Here is a 20142-nt window from a genome sequence, read left to right on the forward strand (position 1 = left end):
AGAAATGGCGTGTTACAGCAAACAAATGATGGATGGAATGCTAACAATTCAAACATTCTCCCCCAGTCAAAAGATCTGGTTTAAATCCATTGTTCTTTTGCCCAGTATGCCACCACCGTTTTGACCCAGCCATATGCAATCAGTCTTGACCCTGTGCCACATGGGAACAGTCCAGACCGAACTGCCAGGGGCGCAGGGTCAAGACTGATTTGCATATGGCTGGGCCCAGATCTCTGTACTGGGGAGAATGTATGACATTGTTCTGCATTCTGTCCATCAATTGTTCTTTTTGCATATGAAGAAATGACAGCAGACATAAGACCAGCAGGTGAGAAACCACTTCTGATTGCCATGCAAAAACCTGTTCAAGGCGATATCATCACCTTCTGTTGCCAAGTGGGTAAGGTAGATTATGGCTGAGGCCTGTGTGGATGTGCATAATTTCGGGGCCCACTCCATCAGAGGGACCATTTTTGAGGATTTTGCATTTGTTACCCCGAGTGGGACGGCTATGCCCAGATGTGGGTCCCGTGCTCTCCATGCAACTGGGGTCAAGCTATCCTGGCTGATGAGGGCTGAAAGCCCGAAACCGGTCCTACGATGCTTGTTTCCAGTCCAGGGAGGGAGACCTGGCCTGGCAGTTCGGGCTGGACTGTTCCTATTGGGCGCAGGGTCAAGACTGATTTGCATGTGGCCTGGTTCCAACTGGAATAACGGTGAGCAAAAATACAATGGATTTATGCCCAGATCTCTGTACTGGGGTGAATGTATGACATTGTTCTGTTTAAGATTGCAGGAAACGCTGTTAGCATGAGCTGAAAGCCATTTTGTATTTGCCAGCTTAGTTAGCCATGTGCTCTCCATGTGCTTTCTCCCTCTTCCAGAGCCTTGCACATGCTGAGAAAGGCCGAGCTGTCAGAATGCATCTGCTCTTAAGTTATAACTGTCAGGCTATTCTTGCTGATGTAAGGAGAAATGTCTCTCCTCCTACTTTGCTGAGCAAGCAAATTTTGTATACCCATATTAGTCAAAAAAGCATGCTTGTATGTGCCAGGACCTCCCCTTGGTTTTATGCTGACTATGTAACCTATGCATATATAAGGCCTGTGTTCTCTGTACTCCTTAGACTGTCTCATACAGCGGCCTGAGGTACTGTGTGACACAGTCCCACTCATGTGAGTTTAATAAATGCATTGTTTTTATATTACAGCTTCCATGCCAATTTCATCTTTGTTGGTTTAAACGGACTAGGTGTATCAGTGAACCCCATAGAAGTTTTTTTTCTTCTTCAAATGGCGCCTAAACGTGGACTTCATCGGATAAGCGGCTATCCAAGGGAGTGGTCTTGATGAGAGATAGGAATCTACTGAGGAGGACAGGACAGGGAGCTACTAAGGAGGTACCCTGCACACGGAGATTCTCTGTCTTTGAAGCCCAATATATTTCTGGTCTCCCTGATCTGATCCTCCAACTGTTTGCTGCTTCCGACTGAACTATTTTATTCTAAAAACGACCGTTGGGTCATTCAGAACTTGGCAGTGAGAGGTTGGAGATTTGTGCTTGGAAAGGTCGTCGACTTGTGACTTGTTTTGTTTGGCCAAAGACTTTGGAACTTGGAAATATATGAATTGCAATTTGTGTAGGCAGATAATGAGGAGATTTTTCTCTAAATTGTGAAAACTTGAACGACACACATTAAGTTAAGGGCCACTTGGCGAATAATATTGTATATGCTGCAATATTCTTGGCATGCCTGTTTCAAGCACACATCGAAGAATGTGCCGCTTTTTTGGAGGTATCAATGTGAATCTTGAATGAACTCGGCCGGTTCCCCTAGAAGGGATACCTAAATAGGTTTAGGTCTATTACAAAAGGTATTTCTTCCTTGGTGACTAAGTACCCCATGGAACTAAATATGTACATAAAAGGATCCTGGTCTATGCACTTAGTAACGTTCATAAGTGGTGATATGCAGAGCGCTGTTTGAGTGTTGTGCCAGCCAAAACTGGCGAATTTGGTGTATTTTGGCTTCTTGAACATGGAACAGTCTTTTGGACTGTTTTTGGTGCAGTCTTTTGGACTACCTTTGGGAGCTTTTCTTGTAAATATGACTTACAATGAGTAGTTACAAGGTTTGGTTTAAGTAGAGTCTGTGGGCTGTCTTTTGTTTCTGTCCTAAGTGTTGATTTGTGGGTTAATTGTGTTTTTGAATGTGTATGTGGTTTGTGATCTGACTCCGGTGGTACTTGTGTGAGTAAGTAGCGATTGAGCTCTTTGTGTAAGAATGACTAACCTTAAGCACCCTGTATTCTGTGTTTTGAGTGTATGACCCCTTCTGAAAATGTCTGGATGTTTTTTGTCAGTGTGTTTTTTTTGTGTCATCATTCTATTAGGCAAAATGTCATTGATTTAATTGCATTTTAAAAAAAATCCAGAAATGAAATTAGGTAAAATATGCTAAATAGCTGCACGCTACCATCATTAAAATTGACAAAGTAAGAAACTATAGCTATGTGCAAATTGCCACAATGCTAGAGATAAATTTGAATTCACATTCAATAGGAATAAAATGGGCTTCAGAGAAAGGAAGACAATAATCAAATTATGTGCTTTACAATAACTGGGACTAAAATATAAAATGTTACAGCATTCTCCTTAGATACATTGTATTAGATATTAAAGGGCATTCACATCATCTGAGTAAATTGGTTGTTGCTGAAATAAACACATTATCAAATGATAGATTTTGATGGGCTTTAAATGCCTGACTTTTAAATTGACTGTGACCGTGCTTACTTTCAACACTAGAAAAAGAGCTTTCAAACAGCTGTGTTTAAGCTGTCTCACTGAGAAGAAGCTGTCCGACACAACAAATGGAGATTAAACTCTTCCAGGACATTAAAAATACAGAAAACTTTTTTTTTTCTCCTGGCAGAGGCGTGTAAAGTGACGCCTGCTGGTCTAGCGGTACAAAAGGGGGTGGTGATCTGAATCAATCAAACACTCACACCCAGTCAAAAGATCTGGGTTTAATCCATCACCGTTCTTTAGCCCACTCTGCCACCCCAGTTCAGACATGGCTATATGCAAATCAGTCTGACCCTGTGCCTCATGGGAACAGTCCAGCCCGAACTGCCAAGCCATGTCTTCCCTGGACCGGAAACAAGCTTCCGAGGACCGGTTTCTGGCATTCCAGCCATCTTCAGCCCGGCTTGCTTGAATCCAGTGGCAAAGTGAGCAAGGGACTCACGTCTGAGCATTGATTCAGATGCTCCGTCCATCACCACCCCCTTTTGTACCGCCTGCTGGTCTAGAGCACAGCTGTGTCAACAATACATGGGTATTCTTGGTCTCAAGCGACAAGGAAACTGCTGGGTCAACTAGATATTAAGTGCAAACACGGTATATTAATGACTGCTGATTTTAAAAGTTAAAAGAGACAGTTTCATTATTTTGGATAACAGAGAAAAGGTTAAAAGGGCTTTCTTACTTATTACCTTTTTAATAAACACATCCATGGTTCTGATGTTGAATAATAACTGTCCTTTCAAAGTGGCGCAGACTTTTCATATTTCAAGTAAGGCTTCTGTGCAAAAGGGAAGGATTGCAGCTTGCTTTCATATGTGGAACCATCAAAAGGGTTGGTGATCATTATTAAAGAAAAAAGGGAAATTTTGATTACACAAAAAAAGTTTATTAAAGTTTATTAAAAATAAGTGCACTAAAATCGTTTTTTGATTTCTATAATGCCTAATTATAATACTGTAAACTCCTAGAATCAAAGTTGAATTTAAGTGACGCTTTACCGTAAGGGGGGGGGACTAAAATGTGAAAATGTCACTTTACCCATGCTTACAAAACTCAATCTTTAAGGGTGTACCGTGTACATTTTATTCCCCGTTCATGGGATATCTCTGGACACCCTGGGGGTCCCTATTATGCAAAAACATTGTGGGTTATTAATTTTTAAGTGCTCCTACTACCAAAGTCGAATTTGGGCACAATTTACCTTTTAAAAGCAGTTCTGCCGCTCAGAGCAGTTTTCAAACTGATCACAGGCTTCAGTAATGCACTCATTTAAGTATTGCACAAACAGCTGACCTCTATACTGCTAGAAATGCACACCATACAGCATACAAATGAAAATAAGTATAAAAAACAAGCAAAAGTTGTATGGACCAACTTCAGCCCCATTGAAGCAAAACTTTTTATGGGGGACCTGGGCGACAAGAAGGTTTCTCAAATATACCGCTCCCTGGTTACGCACTGCTCCTCTTCCCTCCTGACACTGAAGGCCTCCTGGGAGACTGATGTTGGCCCCTTGGATGAGGATGACTGGCGTGAGGCCCTTGAATCCCCCCCGGGGGCTGCCATAGCGGTCCGCCTCAGATTTATTCAGTTCAAATACCTTCACAGGGCATACTACACTAGGGAAAGATTGTGGAGAGCGGGCCTTATTGCCGCCCCAGAGTGCCTGAGGTGTGGAGCTGAAAACGGGACACTCTTACACACGGTGTGGTCTTGTGGGGGCCTGACCCGATTTTGGGGTGGGGTCTGGAGCTGCATATCAGAGGTGCTGGGGTGGGACCTCCCTCGTACACCTAGACTGGGCCTCCTCCATGTCCTGGAGAACGTTGGGGGCAACATTTACAAGCGACATCTTTTGTTACTGGGGCTGGTGGTGGCTAAGCGGGATCTGGCGAAGGCTTGGAAGAGTGACCGTGCCCCCCCCCACTCAGCGCCTGAAAGGCGGGATTAGACTTTCTTATGGGGCTGGAATTACCGGTGTTTGAGGCCAGGGGGTGCCCCCGGAAACACTATAAAATCTGGAAGCGGTGGGCGGACTACAGAGGGCTTACCCTGGACCCTCCGATTGTTATTGATGATGTGCTGCCCCCGGATGTGGACCCTGGAACTTAGGTTGCTGACCGACACCTGCATTGCCTTACATCTGTCGCTGTTATATGGTGAACACGTGCACTGGGTTAGGGTGGGATAAAGGGTGGGTAGTTGGGGAAGGGTGTTGGGGTATGTTAAAGGGGTTGGTGGGACAGGGGGCGGGGTGGGGAATGTTTTTTTTTAAATTCGGGTTCCTGGTCATGCTACTACCTGCATATTACTGACAGTATCCTCCTGATTGTGGAGAACTGTATTGATGCTTGCCTGAACTCTCAATAAATACGGTTATGAAAAAAAAAACAAGCAAAAGTTATTATCCTACCTTTCAATTGTTGGCAAACAGGAAGGGTATAGGACTGCCTTTCAGCTGTGAGTCTCCATAAGTTGCTTTGAATTGGAAAGTGTGCATGGCTTAGCCCTTCTCAGACAGGGACAACAAGTTTAAGGGTCAACGGCCAAAGTCTTTTTTTAGAACTAACCAACTGACCGTGCAATTTCCAGGTAGGGAGCCACTGTGACAGTATGGGATTTATTTGTGTTACTTAAATATCCTGATTCTCACACTGTAGGGTAAAGCACTATAAGTACTGTTTTAGATAACATTAGCCAAATGAAAATTTTGCATATTTTGTTAGGAGCACACATGAATTTCACTGTGTTCTTGAGATATAATACAAGTGTAGGAAATGTGTAGGTGGGTTTATCCTATTGAATAACATTATCAAGGGATAGCAGCATTTGTAAGTTATATGCAGAGATAGCTCTGCCATGTATATAGCACTAATGGTTTTAGCTTAAAGACAAGGGCTGAGATTAGGAGGCAATGGAATTCAGTTTGCATTCATTTGCCCTCATGTTACACAAGTACAATTGCTAAAGGAATTGGTGGTTGGTTATTAATGTTTTCTAGTTAGCTCAATGTGCTATTTACCTCCTACAAGTTGTTTGTGCCCAATTGCCAAAAAAGGGGTAGATGGTGTCAGACGTAAACCTGTTTCAGGTTTCCTGCTGTTGAAATGGTCGAAGGAGGTTAGGACCTCTACAAATTAAGGGTAGGCAAATGTATGTTTTTTCTCTCTTTTTCTCAGTCTTTTTTGAGCCTGTCTAAATAGTCTAGGAAATAGCCATGAGACATTTAATTGGCTATTCAGTAATACTATTTATTAGCTAGTCTGTGTAAATAAGCTGACAGCACTTATTAGAGCTGATGTTGCATAGGCTGGATTGTGAAAAGTAGAATGCAGGAAAGACGCCCATGCGATCCTCAGCAAACATTTTTTTAAAGAAAATATTGTTCTATAGGAGTTTCTTTGTCACAACATGTTCTTCTGGAGAAATTTATGTACCCACTATGTTGAAGTTTCTTTAAAGTTCTTTATGTAATAGGAATCCCTGTTAAATTAGCAGTTTTAGATTTTACTGCTGCGCCTATAACATGAGAGCATGGTCCTAAGCATACAATGTAGGTGCTTTTATTAAGAGAAATAATTTTAGATGTGTTTTCAGTTCTGTACAAGTAATGTAAAGTCTATGAGTAAAAGGGTAGAATATTTTGTTTTTTCTTGAGGTTCTTCAGTTGAATAGTATAGGAATACACAAATGTAAAGATTTGGAGTATGTCTGTATTGTTTTTCTCTTTTAATCAGAATCTTGTAAATGCACATAGACTTACTTAGCTGCTTCAAATAGTGTAATAGGTACAGGGTGTTTTACTCTCAGATAGATGAAGTGGTTCTTGGGTGCCTTGCTAATATATGGGGCGACCCAAGACTAAGTATTCTGAGACTATCCTCTCTGTTGATAGATTATTTCTATGCCTTGTCTAAAGACCTTTTGTTCTGTCCACCAATACGTATTTGCTGCCTTACAACCTTTGTCAGAGGGGCCCGGACATCAGATCCAGCCTGGGGAGTCAGCACCAGTCCAGCTTGAAGTCAAGGTGAAGGTAACCAGCAAAGGCGTTCCTGGCAATTAGGACCTCAGTGAAGGCGGAAGCACTGGGATGTGAAGTGTGTACACCTGCCACTGTCTTGGGTGAAAGACGGGGTCACAAATCAGAAAGGAGAAGTTGTGGGTAAAGTTTTTGATGCCCAGCTGAGAGTCACAGACTGACAAGAACGGCAAGGAGGATTTTGCTTGAGGTGACCACTTTTGAAATGAGGGTTGCTTCAGAGATCCCAGCTTCAGGCCTCTGAGTTCCGGTCCCAAAGTTAATGAAAGTTTGTGCCTTTGTTTATTGATCAAGAGATACCTGGGCACACTGTATACAATTTGTGTCCCCAACAAAAGAGCAGTGCGCCAGCAGAGCAATACAGACGTTAGGGGAGGATCTTGCCTGGCAGTTTGGATTGGACTGTTCCCATTGGGCACAGGGTCAAGACTGATTTGCATACGGCTGGGTCCAAACTGGAATGGAATGGTGTGCAAAAAAAACGATGGATTTAGGCCCAGATCTCTGTACTGGGGTGAATGTTTGACATTGTTCTGCATTCTGTCCATCAATTGTTCTTTTTGCATTTGTCGTACCATGCTCTCCATGCCACTGGAGTCAAGCTATCCTGGCTGATGAGGGCTGAAAGCCCGAAACTGGTCCTAGGATGCTTGTTTCCAGTCCAGGGAAGATCTGGCCTGGCAGTTTGGGCTGGACTGTTCCCATTGGACCCATTGGACGCACGGTCAAGACTGATTTCCATATGGCTGGGTCCAAACTGGAATGACATGCTGAGCAAAAAACTATGGATTTAGGCCCAGATCTTTGTACAGGGGTGAACATATGACATTGTTCTGCATTCTGACCATCAATTTTTGAGGATTTTGCATTTGTCACCCTGAGTGGGACAGGTATGCCCAGACGTGGGTCCCGTGCTCTCCATGCCACTGGAGCAGGGGCGGCTGGTGACATTTCAAAGTGGAGGGGCGTAAAAAAATTTAAGATGACTTTTACTGAGCAAGCAAGTGAGCCCAACTAACATAAGGGCAGTTCGAAGTGGTCTTACCCCTGAGAAACCCTTTAAAAACGTTATGTTAAGTGACACATTTTGAAAACTAATTTTAATAAAGAATTGGAGAGAAAGGAAGAAGGTATAGAAAACAATAGTCTTCAAATATTTAGAATCATTAAAGAGCACCCCTAGATCTTAGTGCATTGAATACGTTCAGCAGTTATTTGAGCATGCAAATTTCAACAGTGCAACAAGTAAGTTTTTTTTATTCTCTTACCGAAACACACTGCTGTCTCTGCACTCAATCTAGTTGGTGACATATTGTTCAATAGATGGAGGCCTGGGGGTGGTGCTCTCCACAGAGTCAGAAGTAGTGGTGGGAGATGGGTAGCCGCAACAAGAGGCCACAATCAGGGGTGGTCCTAAGCCTGAGACAGCAACGGGGGAGCAGGGGAAGGGGTGATCCTATGTCTGAGACAGCATCTCTGCAGGGGCTGCTTTTAACCACTCTCACCTGAGATACTGCCACGGTTCTGTGCATTACTAAGGTGACAAGGCTCTAGCATCATTAGGGACCTGTTGCACCTGACACTCTGAGAGCCTGGCAAGAAATGCATGTTCATTGATACATCACACTCTATCCTTCCATAACAGCTGTTCAAATGTTGTGCTATCTTCTGCTGCGCTTGTAAGGAAAGGAATGGAATGGTCTTTCTATGGAGGTTTTTACATGCTGTGTTTTTACATGCTGTGGGCTAACTGAGTGTTAGGAGTTCTTGGATGCAGGCTTGGGTCTTCTGAGAATTGGCGATTATCTGAGAAGGATAGACGATAGAAGGGATTGCAGTCAGAGAATGTGAAGGATAAAGAAGCTCCAGTGTTTCTTGTTTTACTCTATGCTTTCCCTTGCTTTACCTTCACAGAACGGGGCCTCCATTTCCTGAGCTTGGTCCAGGTGAGGTGAGGTCCCGTCCCCGATCAAGCTGGGTGAGCACAAATAAACGGTTTTGAATTTGCATATATTTTACAGTAATATAGTAAAGAAGAGAGCGAATTTACAGTAATTTGTTATATCTTACTTGTTTTTTAGATGCTATCCACATTCCTTGACGCGGAGGATTAGTACAAGCAGGTTTTAACTGTTTCATCCTCTTAACGTTTCCCTGTATGTTCACTAATATTCATTTTATATATAAGTTCTTACCGTTATACACTCCTCTTTTGCAGTAGCAAAGTTAGAGAGCAGAGGGCCTGAAGAAAGCTGTGGTATTTGTTTCCCTACTGGCTGAAACATGTTGGCCCGTTTGCAGTTATTTCTTGAAACTGCATTTTTGCACTGTTTTTGTTTTTATTAGGGGTTGAGCTGATATTATAATAAAAAGTACTTTTTTCGCCTCCTCACCATATATTATTCACCACTTTTTTGTGTTCTTGCACTGCACTGAATTCTCATATGATCTGCTACTTCTGGTCCAAAGTGATTGTGGGTCTGATCCAATTCAGCCTAATATCCTGGGTATGGCAACAAGTCTCTATGACCAAGAGACATACCATCCCGATAGATGGATGACCAAATGAGAAGATTGATCATTGAGATATATTGATGGGAATCAATTTAGCTGTATGTGGATCTCACTGGTAATCACTTGTCTTTTACTCTGTTCTCCTGCTTTTTCCTGTCCTTGTAGGCTTTTAGGTAACTTGTGTCCTGACTCACTCAGTGAGAAGTCGAAGCCAGCGAGCTACGTTAGTGGCTTTTGAGACCCCATCTTTTTTTTTTTTTTGTTATTGTAATTGAGTAGTAGGGGATGTGAACCTGGGCAGGTCTTTAAATATCCCTATGACCCTTTTTCTCCCTGTGGTGTTTATGGCGCTTGTAATCCAAACAAGAAAAATATTTGTTGTTGTTTTAACCTCTTTCACATGCATGCACCACAGTGGCTATTAGTGTATACCAGTGTGTTTAACTATAAGAGGGCCACTATACACATCTTGACTGCGTTCTGTTGTAAATCACATAGCGCCACATCAGTTACCAGGAAAAAAAACTAGATTACCCTTTTCTGCTGTAAAGCACATAGACTTGTGTAGTGCTCCACTGAAGTTACTGACAACTAGGCAAAAAGGTGAAGACCGCGTTCTAATATAAAGTGCAAAGATGCACGCAGAGCCACACTAAAGTTACTAACAACGAGGTAAAAATGTAACTAAAAATAGCCCAAGAGAAACCCTTAGCTCCAGGATTTGGCTTGGTGTAGGGAAAGTGTTACTGGAATTGTTTGTCCTCCAATTCCCGAGATGGGCCTGCTGAGCACCTGCCTATAAATAATGACATGGGTAGATAACGAAAGTGTGACACGGGCACGGCAGGATTTAACAAAGTACTTTAAAACAAGTGTTATAGAAAAACAGACTTTCTCATTAAATGGATTTACGAGAGCAAAAACTTTGGCTGTTTTCGTGTTACTTCAGTTAGAACTGGTTTTTCAAAAGTGGGTTCCAAATCCTGACAAACATATCTAACAAAATAATGGACAAACATTGGTTCTTAAAGGGAAAGACACAGTTTGCACGTAAGACCTAAACTCTTGATTATCACAAGAGTCATCCAACATTGCTGCACGCAAACAATGTTATTTTTAAAAATGTCACACCATCATAATTTATAATTCTGCTTTGTTATTCTCTAGTGAGTGGTACATTTTTTATTGTATTCCTTTATTTTTAATTTCTAGACTCATCAAACTATGGCATTGTTGTACGGCATCTGATGTTCTCATTCAAACAATAATATAAAACGTTTCATTGCCCACGACGAGCAGCCACCATAATGTATTTTGGAAATATTAAATGTGCACGTTAGTAAACTAACGTCTAAGGCTGCTTGATAGAAATCTGAAGGGGGTGGGCGGTCTGACGTCATGCTGACTGACATGATTGTCAGTTCTCCCGCCTTGGCGTCTTTGAACTTAAGTAAACTGATTCAGTTTACTTAAGTTCAGAAACGCCAAGGGAGCTGCGGGCGGGCGGTTACGCCCCCACACCCCAATGGAGGCACCGCGTCTGCACTGGAGTCAAGCTAACCTGGCTGATGAGGGCTGAAAGCCCGAAACCGGTCCTAGGATGCTTGTTTCTAGTCCAGAGAGGACCTGGCCTGGCAGTTCGGGCTGGACCATTCTCCTTGGGTACAGGGTCAAGACTGATTTGCATATGGCTGGGTCCAAACTGGAATGGCATGGTGAGCAAAAAAACGATGAATTTAGGCCCAGATCTCTGTACTGAGGTGAATGTATGATATTGTTCTGCATTCTGTCCATCAATTGTTCTTTTTGCATATGAAGAAATGACAGCAGACATAAGACCAGCAGGTGAGAAACCACTTCTGATTGCCATGCAAAAACCTGTTCAAGGCGATATCATCACCTTCTGTTGCCAGGTGGGTAAGGTAGATTATGGCTGAGGCCTGTGTGGATGTGCATAATTTCGGGGCCCACTCCATCAGAGGGACCATGGCGTCTAAGGCGATTCAGGTAGGTGGCTGACTTGAGGACATCATGAGTGCGGCGAATTGCTCATCCTTCAAGAAGTTTTACTTCAAGCCCATTTCGCAGGCTGCCACTCTGGTAGTAAGTTTTGAACCTGCACAATTCTTGCCTCTGGTCCTGACAGAGTTTGAAACATTTCCTAGCCAACGATAAGGATAGTTTCAGTTCTATTAAGGACAAGGAGGCAAGGATTATCCCAGCCGGTGCCATCATGGAATGATTTCTGGATCGACCCGATGATACTTCATTATCGGCAGGTAAAGTTAATATCCCATATCTACCTAACAGAAGGGTCATGAATGTGATGTAAATGTTTTCTAAAAAATTAAAACGAAATGGAGATGTGGAAATCTCAGTTCTAAATGAAAATCAGGTATTGGGTACAGGGAGCCACCTGGTAAAATGGTTTACTGTGTCAATTAGGAAACATACCTTAACAGTCTTAACGCCGCTGAGAGCTAAGTGGGAGCTTCACCAAGGAAGGCCCTATTCGAAGAAAGAATGGTCCATGGTCTTCGAAAGCCCCAAACAGGTCTCCAGAAATGCTCATTTTCGATTGATATATTTTACATTGTCCATAGGGTTTATCTTTCCTTGGACAAGATTAATCGATATTTTCCTAGACAAGATGCGTGTTGCCCGCGATGTAAGATGACAGACGCAGACTTCCTGCACATGCTCTGGGCTTGCCCTGCTTTGCGTGTTTACTGGGAGAGGGTGTTTGAAGCATTGGCCACACGTACGGATAGGGAGACCTGCATTACTGGCGTCTTCCTCAGAAGCAAGGAATACAAGTCATCCACCCTATCTGCACAGATTAATGTGATATGGCGGAGTGACGCCATAAGTGTTGTATATTTGTAATTGACAAGAATTGTTCAAATACAATTTTCTTTATTGTACAATAGCGTGATGACGCAACATTCTGATTGGTGGGTGAGGATATTTGACTAAATGCTATATGCCGATTTCAGTCATGTAAAATTACAAATTTCATGATGTTAGTTTACAGCTACCTTGTGATTTAGGCCTGTACAAGCTTTGTATGGTATTCTCTACAATGATGTACTTTCTTTATATGTTTGAAAATAAAAATCTTTAATAAACAGATCAAACAAAAAAACAAAACAAAATGAAAATCAGGTAATGTTACAAGGAATTGGGTAGCAGGTGCTACCTCTCTTTTGTAGGGAATGATCAGAAATTCATCTAGGAAATGTGTTCAAGGTTTACTTCCTCCGATAAAGAAGAGGAACAGGAAGGGATGTCATACTGTTATATACACCGGATTGGACTGTGGTTATTATGGAGACGTATTCCCCTATGGTTAATGGGATATGTGGTCTGTTGTTTTTCTTTAATATCTTCTTTAAAGGTCGCTGATTTAATAAATTGAAGGAAGAAATGCACAATCCTCTCCTACGTGTCCTTAATAGAATTGAAACTTTCCTACTTGTTAGCTAGGAAATGTTTCATTTTGTAAAATTAAGTGCTGCAATGCGTAAGATTTATTTACTTCGCGTAGCACAGCACTTCCTGGAATCCCATGATGCAAAGAGTGCATCTATTTCATAGCATTTATTCCTGGAGACAAACCCATGTGCCCCTGGGTGTTACGCGCACAAAGGCAATCCAAAAGTGCTGCCTTCAGAGAGCTTCCAAAAGAAATGCTGCACAGGACTCCTAGCGTGGAGCCGTCGACTGTGAAAATGTAAAAGGCTCAACCGGATAAATATGCAGAGATGCTCTGTAATAATTATAAAAATAACAGTACCTTTGGCGAAGCAATGTTGAAATGGTGGCAAGCGAATTAAAAGGAGATTCCCACGGCGGGCCCTATTCGGTATACTTTCTGCGTTGTTACCAACTATCATGGTATCCATAAATAAAAAAGGCAGCAATGCCAGTGTAGCAAATCACATAAGGTTTATTGTAAGATCCAAAATCATGAAGAAAGCAGATTAATAAGGCCACGGAGGAGGAACAAGGAGAGGTAGGGAGTCGCTTTTCTCCGGTCCGGAGTCCAAGCTAGAATGCCATACTGGACAACAGTGGAACAAAAAAGAGCAAAGGCGTGCAGGAATTCACGAGGAGCCTTCAAAAGAAAACACATAGCCTTGCATCACAATACAACATGGTCCCTATATCTAGATGAGTAATAATGAGATATCTACAAAACATTGTTGGATAGCCTTTCACATTCCCTGCATCATTTACAGGTCAAGAGATGGTTCTCTTGATGGTAGAACCAACCCCTGCTCTACCACTGGGGAAACCCTGGTGGAGATGTCGTTAGAAGGATTAGCTGTAGCTTTCACACTCTACTCTTCCTAATAGGCAAACAAAGGTGATAGGCACATTTTTGTGCTCCCGGTATATGAAAGTCTCTTCCCTGTGTGTGAGATTCTCATACTGTGGGACACTTGGTGGCACCATGTAACTTGGTAGGTCTGTAGTAAATGATATCAGTGAAAGGTCTGTCCTTAAAAATGCACACATAATGTGGACAACTGACAACAGAAAAAAGTGTTTGGATGACCTAAGGATTACTGAGCCCTCCAGGGACTCACACACCGCATCTGTGAAATGGTTTCCTGCTTCAAGTGTTAAACATTTGGTGAAAGTCAGTAACTCAGTTCTCAGTTTCCAAACCCTGCAGCTCTGGGGGCGGCTTCCCAAGCCCCCCTTCTGATTCACATCTGAACTGTTACAACCTGTGAACTGTAATAACATTACTTACAGACTACAAGACTGCATCATGTAGCGCATTTTGAAAAAAAGCTGTGACGATGACTACACTGTTAAATACTACGATGAAATGGGGTGCTTCTGAAATGGCGATGGCGTCAGCGGGAGGTGGTGTATCAGGATTAAATGAAGCACTGATGCTACTGCAGCGACTGGCTGAATATCAGTGATGTGTTTATTGTGGATGAGTGATTTCTGAGCTCTCATCTCTGCTCCTCTGTTTTACAGCTGAGGTGACCCTGGATCCGGACACTGCTCATCGGAGCCTCATCTTGTCAGAGGACGGAAGGAGCGTGAGGCACGGAGACGAAGAACAGGATCTGCCCGACACGCCCCAGAGATTTACTATATATGCTGATGTGCTAGGGACCCAGTGGATAACCTCAGGGAGACATTACTGGGCGGTGGAGGTGGGGGAAAAGACTAAGTGGACAGTTGGAGTGTGCGACGAGTCTGTAAACAGGAAAGGGGAGGTAACACTATCACCTGAGGATGGATACTGGGCAGTGTGGCTCAGAGATGGTGAATACACAGCTCTCGCCTCCCCCTTCACCCTCCTGACCCCTCGTGTGCCCCTCAGGGCTGTGGGTCTCTTCCTGGACTATGAGGCGGGCAGGCTCTCGTTCTACAATGTGGATGACCGGTCTCTGCTCTTCACCTTCTCCGGGGCCTCCTTCCCCCCCACCCTGCGGCCCTACTTCAGTCCAGAACTCAACGAGGAAGGGAAGAATGAGGGGGCGCTGCGGATCCTGTCAGTTACCCAAGTGAGCGACTCGCCTAGGTGGACTTAGTTATGTCCATTTATTGGATTCATACATAGCATATAGGTTCTATGAAAGACATGCAGTTGTTTCCAGTTTGTTAACAAGAATAGCTTGAAGGCATTTTCTGGATAGATTTGACAATTGAAAACTTTATCAATATAACTAACGTTATTAACAAAGTGACTATGGGCATGAGATAGATTTAAATATCCATTTAACATTTTTTATAAGCTGATACATTTGTGTGATTCCATTCGTTTAAGAAAACATGATAGTTTAGGTCTCTTTTTGTGATTATGATTATTTGGTTGATTTTATCTTTCATTATTTACATTTTTCATATTTATTTTTTTGTATTTATTTTCCTTGAATATTGTTGAAAACATAGTCATTTAGATTACTTTGGGCCAGATGTAGGTAGCCCAATACCGGTCGGTAACACCCGAAATTACCGAATTTCGGCCGTTACCGACCGGTATTTAGGGTTTGAGAGGTAGGAGGCAGGTTTAAGGATTCGGTAATTTACTGAACGGTAATTTAAGGAATCAGTAAATTACCAAATTCTTAAAATACCGATTCAGTAAATTACTGAATCCTTAATGTAGGGAGCACGCAAGTGAGTGCATTTTTAATTTAAGGATTCGTTATTTATCACCAACTACAAGTTGGTGGTAAATACTGAATACCTTTAAAAAAGCAATTATTTGCTTTTTTTAAAGTGCCACATGCACCCATGCACTATTCAGGGGTGCCACAGGGTGTCAATGTGACACCCTGCCACCCTTGAAAATGTTCCCCCTATTACCAATTCGGTATTTACCGATTCGGTAATTCCCATTCATTCCTATGGGCCTTCAGGCTTATAGGAATGAATGGGAATTACCGAATCGGTAAATACCGAATCGGTAATACCGAATATTACCGATTTGGTCAAATGTACCGAATTTGTATCTACATCCCATTTACCGATTCTGAAATACCGAATCGGTAAAATTCGGTCGTTTAGAATCGGTAAATAGAAATTACCTACATCTGGCCCTTAGTCTTTTTAATGCATTCCCCCAAGAAAAGAGAAAAAAGATGGGTGTTAGACATAGGTTGCACTTCCTTCGTGAACACAAAAGCACCTACGGGGCACCCACCGGTTTAAATCTTAGGCGGCTAATTATGACAGACACATTTTGTCTGGAACTGTGAAGGGACACCCATTGTACTTGCAGTTCAGGTAAGCAAAAGTTAGATAGCCGATTTAACTTCACACTGGAGCCTTGAATTTTGTGATTGCGATCTTTTAACCTTGTTTACGCTCACAGAAGATCCTCACTATTACGTGCAACTAAGGGCACTAAACTATGGAGGTATGTTCACCAGACGCAGCACCACTGTGAGGAAAGGCACGTTTGCTTATTTGTCACCCAAAAGCCTCTTTTCCTAAAGGAGCACTTACATTTTCCTTTATTGCGGTTAGTTTTTAGGTCAAGCCTTCAAGACCTATTGTAATTTCTCATGTTGGCTTAAAGCCATCCCCCTGCTTCTGATTTGCTTGTTTCAGTGTTCTTTAGAAATCCTTGCTTGCGAGTGGTCAGCCCTGATCTTTGTACCTCCTTTTTCCCTTCTGTTTCTCTCATGCAGCAGGTACTAAGTTCTGTCTTCTGCTATGGCTCTTTATGTGTTCTTGGGGGGACTATTCATTATTATTATTTGAAAGTTTTATATAGCGCGAACAAGACCCTAGCGGGTATCAGGGTGCTTTACATTACGTAAGATTCTTTATTTTCTTAGTTTCCTGGTCTATTACTGTTTGCCTGTGTTCAGCTTTGGAGGCACAGCTGCTTACATGTAAATATATAATTCCTCCCTCCCATCTCCTCTAAACGCCACAATTGTGTCAGTACTGCCTTCCTCTCACTTCCTCCCGTTCTGTTCATTGTATTTATTCATTTTTTCCCCCTTTTGGATGTGTATGGCAGTTGGGCTTGTTTTTGGTAGGATAGTTGATTCGTTTTGGGCTTCCTTGTATGGGAGATTGTGCTTCTTGAAGTCTTGTTTTATTTGTAATTATTTCTTCAGTGCACTTTTCACGCGTGCTGCTTATGTCGCTCTTTGGACCCACTGTAATTATTATATACATTTCTAGAACCGAACTCTCGCGTTCCTTAACAATGCCCCAAAGCTTTAGCAACATGCTAACATTCAAGTTTTCAAATTTTAAAAATTAAATAAAACTTTGCCAACCAGCATTTAGGCATTGTTTGAAAAATGCGAGGTACAATGTATGTAAGTGTCGTCTTTGCTATTTAAATATGGCGACTGGAACTTATTCTTGCTGCAGCAGAGCCGTTTTCTATGTCCATTATCATCCTCTCCGCTCTCCTTTCGATTCTCTTTTATAGTTTAAGTGCTGCATGCTGGGATACTGGAGGAACCAATTAGTTTCCAGAACCGCATATACCCTTTCACATCTTAGACTGTGAGCTGATTAAGCGTTGCAAATTTCGTTTTTTCATTCATAGTGTTTTTGGAGCCAGGGAAGTGCTGCAGGAGCCTTGTGACACTGCGCGTCGTAGGCACTAGGGCATGGTATGCTAGGTTGAACTGCTGCCCTGCGTGTGCCTTGAATGCTGATGTCCTCTGTAGGGGTGACGATCTGCTCCGAAAGAAAGCTTCCCAATTAAGTTATTAAATTATTTCCAATTTTCTAGTTCTCCAGCGCAGCGAGATCATACAAATAGGAATAGGGCTATGCAGATATCCTCGCTCTACTGCATACCCCCCCCAAAAAAACAGGCATTATTTATTTTGCAGACTCCGTTTAAAAAATGTTGATCACTGTGCATGTGGCAGGGAGATATTCATGTTCAGGGCCAACAGAGTAGGTCCCGTAGTGCAGATTAGCCAGCCATGAGGAGCCTGGCATACCACAAGAGCAGTCAGCAAAGCGGGGCAGCAGCCTTAGGGAAGGGTTCGATCCCCCACTGCTGTGACATGCTGTATGGTCTGTGTGTGAGGCGTGAAAGCAGAGGACACATCGCACTCTGGGGTAAGGTTTACACAGCTTTTGGCCAAAACTCCCTGTAAAACGATTGTTATGTGCAGTACGGGCTTTCAATGGTTGGAAACATTTGTCTCATAGGGTAACGTTTTAACCTAGTAATGATCCTATCTCCAGAACTGTCATGCCTTTTGTTATATCTCACATGACCCTATCTCCAGAACTGTCATGCCTTTTCTTATCTCTCATAATTTCATATTAGTTGCCTGATTTGTGATATTATATTTTGATGTTTGCCCCTCATTCTTGACCTGATGTACCTCATGACCATATTTTGTTCATTCTGATATTCATTACATTTCATATTGTGCCATGTATAACATTACAAATGTATAGTACATTCTACCTCCCTATCCTACATGCGTTATGTACTACTGTAACATTCAATCTTTCTGTTTGTCCTTTGTCATAAAAACCAATAAAGTTTTTTGAAGGGAAAACACGTGAAGATCATTCAGAGATAAAGGCAGGCCAGGGTGCATATGCAGCCCATTGTTAGTTGACAAAGCGTCAACCAATCACTGGTTCTCTTGGGTACATGTATGAAGTCAAGGGAACTAGCAAGAGAAAACCTGTGGCTGGCATCTCTTCAGATGGTGATAGGTGGAATAAGAAGAGAAAAAATTAGCAGATCTAGAAATGCATCTTCCTCTGTACCAGTTACCCGTCCCCAGGTATGTGGAAAGAGGCACATTTACAGCATTTAGTGGATGAAGTCATGTCTAAGGCGCTAGCGGCAGGCAAAGCATTGAGAAGGGATGAAAACAAAATCACAAGAGAGAACATGAGTTCTGTTTCTTGATCTGTTTCTCCAAAGGAGGCAGACCCTTTTACCAGGGGAAGGTTTATTACTAGGGCTGAGTGGAATTGGTGTAAGGCCTCTATGTGGAATTACGGAAAAAAATGTGTGGAAAACGAGCACACGTCCTGAGGTTCCATGTGCCCGGGACAGGGGTCCCTCGTTCCCGGGCAGGCTCCCCGGCCTGGCTGGGTTGAGAAGCAGGGACTGGCCCCGGGGCAGGGGTTTGGTCAGGGCCTGGGGTGTGGGAGCTCCTGTCCTGCGGCCTGCCAAGTGTCCATCTGCTCAGGACAAGGGTCCCTGGTGCAGAGGCCTGCAAGGGCAGGCGGGAGCCCTACTGCTTTGGCTCGGCTCTGGGCGGGCAGATGGGAGTCCTTTCGGTCCCAGCCATCTGGTCGCACCTTTCGCATGCAATGCTTTCCAACGGGGCGACCAGATGGTCGGGCTGCCCTGGAAGTACCGTTGAGGGTTCATTTGCCTCCCAGATCCCAGCCATGAGGAGCTCTGGTGGTCCTCCCCATGCCTGAGGCCCAGCCGGGTCCCCCGAGCTCCCCCTAGACGTGGAGCCCTGTGTGGGCATGCGGGAACCCTACTGTGAATGTTTGGGGCGGGCAGATGGGAGTCCTTTCAGTCCCGGCCATCTGGCCACACCTTTCCCCTCTTCCATCTGGTCGCACGCAATGCTTTCCAATGGGGCGACCAGATGGCCGGGCCCCGATGGGGGCTCATTTGCCTCCTTGATCCCAGACAGGGCTCCGGGAGGTCGGGCACGTCCAGGCCTGGAGTCCTCTGAGTCTCTCGGTGTGCACAGGTTCCCAGAAAGAGGGGCAGCCTTCCTCTGGATTACTAGGGGCAGGGTATGCCGTAACACCCCTCCTGGGCTGGCGGTTCTTTGCCGGGAACCAGATGGGCTATGCCTGGACAACACCTCCCCTCTGTCCGGGGGCTCCCTCCTCTGGCCCACGGTGTGTCAAAGTGCCTGGGACAGACTCCATGGGTCACGGGCAGTCCTCCCCTGGGCATCCGGGCCCAAGAGCTCCGGTGGTCCTCCTCGTGCCAGAAGCTCAGGTTGGGTCCCCGAGCCCCCCAGGGATGCATAGCCCCCAAGCCCTGCGAGGGTAGGCGGGAGCCCTACCGCGAAGGCTTGGGGCGGGCGGATGGGAGTCCTTTCGGTCCCGACCACGGGTCAGGTGCTCCATCCCTGGGCCCGTCCTCCGGGCCTGCAGGCCCGCCAAAGGCCCGAGACATGGTTCTGTCATGCCCGGGAAGCCTCCTCCTGCTCGGCTGGGTTCAGCCACTGCCGGGGGCCCCGGTGAGGGTGGCCTCCACACCCCGGGCTCCGTCCTCGGTCCTGCGCGTGGCAGGGTGCCAGGGACGCAGATCTGGGGAGGCT

At 44.0% G+C, this 20142-nt stretch overlaps 1 protein-coding gene across 1 annotated transcript in view; it reads left to right on the forward strand.

The window, feature by feature from the left end:
- Window positions 1–18390, forward strand: part of LOC147717722 (E3 ubiquitin-protein ligase TRIM39-like) — a 254681-nt gene extending 236291 nt beyond the window's left edge. Inside the window, exon 8 of the mRNA XM_086924504.1 lies at window positions 14363–18390. Within this exon, the coding sequence (XP_086780630.1) occupies window positions 14363–14925 (563 nt within the window). The 3' untranslated portion in view covers window positions 14926–18390. The remainder of the gene's footprint in view (window positions 1–14362) is intronic.
- The last annotated feature ends 1752 nt before the right edge of the window (window positions 18391–20142 follow it).

The sequence above is a fragment of the Lissotriton vulgaris genome, chromosome 5 (assembly GCF_964263255.1).
Source record: "Lissotriton vulgaris chromosome 5, aLisVul1.2, whole genome shotgun sequence".
Lineage (NCBI taxonomy): Eukaryota > Metazoa > Chordata > Amphibia > Caudata > Salamandridae > Lissotriton > Lissotriton vulgaris.